The 4,182-nt window shown below is 38.6% G+C and overlaps 1 protein-coding gene across 1 annotated transcript; it reads right to left on the bottom strand.

Moving 5' to 3' along the window:
* Positions 1-795: 795 nt before the first annotated feature.
* On the bottom strand, positions 796-3,698 carry LOC149024971 (aldehyde dehydrogenase family 2 member C4-like). Its single transcript, XM_089143044.1, has 9 exons — positions 3,555-3,698; positions 3,205-3,347; positions 2,678-3,061; positions 2,458-2,547; positions 2,172-2,345; positions 1,918-2,055; positions 1,469-1,606; positions 1,312-1,373; positions 796-1,146 (listed from the first exon to the last, which is right to left on the bottom strand). The coding sequence occupies exons 1-9, from the start codon at positions 3,658-3,660 to the stop codon at positions 876-878; spliced, it is 1,506 nt and encodes a 501-aa protein (XP_088999170.1). The 5' UTR covers positions 3,661-3,698; the 3' UTR covers positions 796-875.
* Positions 3,699-4,182: the final 484 nt, after the last annotated feature.

The raw sequence follows: 4,182 nt of genomic DNA, 5'->3' as shown, positions 1-4,182 counted from the left end.
ATTTACTAAACTACCCTCATGTCTGATCTCATATCCATCCCTTTGGTAGGTGGATGGGGATTCCTTCAACCAACTGGAAATCCCTCTTTGCCTTGTTGAAAACTGCCCTACCGAAATCTCAAATATTACTTTAACCCTTACAAAGAAATTGGTAAAAATGTCAATGGGTTGTCGAAATTTTACATACACTCTGCATTCGGGTACTACAAAAATAACAATTTGAATATGATTTCATCAGAGCAGAAAATGATACAATATTATCAATGTATTGCAAGATGTGGATATGGTGTTGCCATTCTCCAATCCAAATTCACTGGTAGAGTGCTAAATATGTTGTTCATCCCTTTTTTTTTTACTCGTTACCCAGATAGTCAGGATGGCGGAGTGGTCTAAGGTGCCAGACTCAAGTTCTGGCACCTTAGACCATTGTGACTTTACTGAACCAATCTCTGTGTCTTTACTAATAACCAATCTGTGGCTTCTTTTTTAATTACTCAGAGTGAAAATATTCCTATTGAGGTTGAGGGTATTTTGGAGGATGCATTATTTATATTATCCACTTGTATTTCTTGTAATTTCTTTCATGTTTGTCAGGATGCCAATGGTTTGGCAGATTCTCTAGATAGGAAGGCTTTGTCTATTCCTAATAAGACAGTATGGCCGTTATCTGATCCCTGTTTGTGTTGTGTTTTGCCAATTGGGTGGTTTTTTTGACAGTGCTTCTGCTTTCTAATAAAATATTTATTTACAAAGAAAGAAAAAAAAGAGGCATGGATTCAAATCCCACACATTCACTTTTTATACTTTTTATGTTATCTTGGTTCCAATTAAGTAATTGGTCCTCTTATCCTTTTTGAAACATAGATACAAATATATTAAAGCCATGGAGAATTGTAAATGGGAGTCACTACAGACTTGATTTGCAGATACTTTTCAATGGAATACAATCCATTATCCCTTCCAAACCCACTCATCTTGTATCCACCAATAGGAAAGTTATCGAAAGTTAAGTAGCAATTGATCCAAACGGTGCTTGCACGAATTGATCTTGAGACCGTGTTGGCAATGTTCAAGTCTTTCGTCACTACTCCTGCTGCTAAGCCATACATAGTGTTGTTGGCTCTCTGAATTGCCTCTTCCATTGTCCTACAATTTCATAATTACACAGAAGGCTTAATTTGGTGTCTCAATAACCTGACTACGACCAAAAACAACCCTGCCCTTGGCCCAAATTAAAACCTGGGTTTAGGTACCCTGGTTTTGAGACTGGATCAAGATGGATTAAACGCACATCAGGAATTTGGAACTTACTTGAACTTCATGAGAGACATTACAGGTCCAAATATCTCATCCGTTGCTATTTTCATATCTTCCTGTTTAATAATAAGGTAATTATTAAAAAAGGAAATGAAAAATGCACATTAGTATTTCATCCTTAAATTCGTTTGGAAGACTTAAAATCCTGTACCTTCACATCTGTGAAAATTGTGGGCTCAATATAGTATCCCTTCTCTCCACATGGTTTTCCTCCGCTTAACAAGGTGGCTCCCTCTTTCTTTCCATGTTCAATGTATGCAAGGATTTTCTTGAACTGCTGTTTATCAGCCTGCAAGAGCACACAATCAGGGAACAGGTTAGATTATATTGGTTAATTGGGTTTCTTGTTCTTCTTGTCAACTCCCTGGGGAGGACTCAAACCAACAACTTCTCGATGCATTCGTCCACTAATGCTATCAAACCAATGCAAAACAAAAGGAAGCTAGACAGCAAAGCCGTCTGCTTACGGGTCTGATAAGAATTAATGACAAATCTAATATAAGACAGGGCAGTGTTACTAATTATCTTGAAACCTTACAGTTTTGATGTTCTTTGTTTTCAAGCTATATAAGAGTAACATCAATAATGGTCAAGTTTTACCTGGGGACCTTGCTGAGAACGAGGATCAAATGGGTCACCAACCACCAAAGTTTTTGCCTTTTCTGCTGCTCTCTTCACAAATTCATCATAAATTCCTCCTTGGACATAGACTCGAGATCCAGCTGCACAGATTTCTCCCTGCGGTTGATTCGATAATCAAAAGATTTATATTATTGATCGACTAGATTTACTAGCCCAGACACAGTGGAAAGTAAATGATAAACTGTAAAAATTGAAAACAACACAAAGAAAACCTTATTATAGAAGACGCCCAAGAAAGCAAGATTAACAGCCATGTCCATATCTGCATCATCGAAAATGATAAGAGGGGACTTCCCACCCAATTCAAGTGATACAGATTTCAAATTGCTTGCTGCTGCAGCTTGCATGACTAACTGCCCAACCTCTGTGGATCCCGTAAAACTAACCTGGATTAATAGAATCGATGACAAAGACAAATGAAAATCCTCCTTCCAAGAGCTACCAAAAAGTAACTTTTGCAAATAACTAAACAATTTATGAAGTAGGAAAAGAGATCACTTTGTCAATGTTCATATGAGAAGAAATGGCAGCTCCTGCTGTGGGACCAAACCCAGTAATAACATTGATCACTCCATCAGGAATCCCAGCCTACCAACGTAGCAAACAAAGTATGCTCGATTAAGTGAAGAAGAACAGAACACGGAAGTAAAAAAAAATTTCTTGTAATTTTCTCAGAACTTAAATACATTTTTTTTATATAACTAGGATAATTAATTACCAGCTTAGAAAGATCTGCACAGAAGAGAGCTGAGAGTGATGTCTGCTCGGCAGGCTTGACTACCAAGGTACAGCCGGTGGCCAAGGCAGGGGCAACCTTCATAGCGAACATTCGGACAGGGAAGTTCCATGGAGTAATATGGCCGACGACACCAATGGGCTCACGCAGAGTGTAGCCCTGAAGCTCCCTTGCCATCTTCAATGTCTCTCCATGAATTTTGTCTGCGGCACCTGCATAGTAACGGAAAATGTTTGCTGTATCAGGAACCTCCGCTTCCACACCAGAACTATACAATTTCCCTGCATCAATGGTTTCCAAGGCAGCCAGTTCTTCTGCGTTTTGCTCTATTAGATCAGCAAATTTCATCATTATCTTTCCCCTATTCTGCAATTAATTAGTGAACAATCCAGTACCCAAGTTAAAACATAAACAAAATTCTCTCATTATGTTTCCTTTCAAAGAATTAGTTCGAAGTTTAATTTCATAGTGGGTGGATGAGTCATGGGTGAGAGAGATAGAGATCTTACAAAACCGGACATGCGAGGCCATTTTCCATGATCAAAAGCTTCTCTGGCAGCCTTAACTGCCAAATCAACATCTTCTGCACCTCCTTCTGCTATTTTCGCAATCACATCTTCATTTCGTGGGTCTACTGTTTCAAAAGTTTTTCCTGCATCACGGTCAAAACATTAAATCTTTCAACATCCATGATGCAATGAAACAAACAGGGAATCTCTCTAGCTTTGCTTAGCTATTAAATGTAAGGAAAACAGAAGATAGAATCAGCAGAACGAACTAGAACTGAGGGAACTGAGGGAGATGAAGAAATAAAGCAGTTAAACTGAAGGCAGGCGAGAGAAATAGGATATAGAAGAACCTGAAACGGCATCGACGAATTCTCCATTGATGAAGAGCTTTGTGAACTTGATTTCAGGGATCTTGACATGTTTCTGTGAGCTACCGTTACTGGTTTCCTCAGCCATCTCTCACCGCCGACGGCAATCCCAGCGTCGTCTTCCTCTTCCCCTCGACAACGTGGAAGGTATAGCAATGCTTTAACACCAAACAAGAAGTGATATATATAGAGTTATAGAGCTATATTTATTAGCCCCTGAAATATAACTAGATTACACACTTATTCCTTGTATTTTCTGAAATTACTTATTGAACTTTACTATTGCTCCCTTGCCGTTAAGAAACCAAGTATTTTTAATTTATTTACTTTTAAGGCGTCCAAAATAGGGGTTTTACTTGGGAGCAGTCTACGTGGCACTACTTCAAGCAGCCAACGGTAGGATTTTAATTTTTATGTGTAGATTAAATCTCCACTGTCCATTATGAGCATGTGCGTTAAATACCAACTTAAGTGAAACTAAACTGGTTTTTTCAACTGAAACGGTTCAAGCGACTCAAACCTATGCTAATAGACCAAACCAACCATTGGAGAGATGCAATGTGGCTTCAACCTTAGAAGAGAAGAGCTTGGGTTAAAGAGAGAGAAAGAA

This window comes from Hakea prostrata, chromosome 2, assembly GCF_041222555.1.
Source record: "Hakea prostrata isolate BN-2017 chromosome 2, UWA_Hpros_2, whole genome shotgun sequence".
NCBI lineage: Eukaryota > Viridiplantae > Streptophyta > Magnoliopsida > Proteales > Proteaceae > Hakea > Hakea prostrata.
This window is presented reverse-complemented; position numbering and strand designations above follow the sequence as displayed.

Excerpts from the sequence above, each read along its gene's own strand:
- LOC149024971 (XM_089143044.1), bottom strand. The coding sequence starts at position 3,660 with ATGGCTGAGGAAACCAGTAACGGTAGCTCACAGAAACATGTCAAGATC. Across the intron at positions 3,348-3,554 it reads ATTCGTCGATGCCGTTTCAG|GAAAAACTTTTGAAACAGTA; the intron begins GTTCTTCTATAT and ends ACCGTGATGCAG. Across the intron at positions 1,374-1,468 it reads CAATTTTCACAGATGTGAAG|GAAGATATGAAAATAGCAAC; the intron begins GTACAGGATTTT and ends ATTATTAAACAG.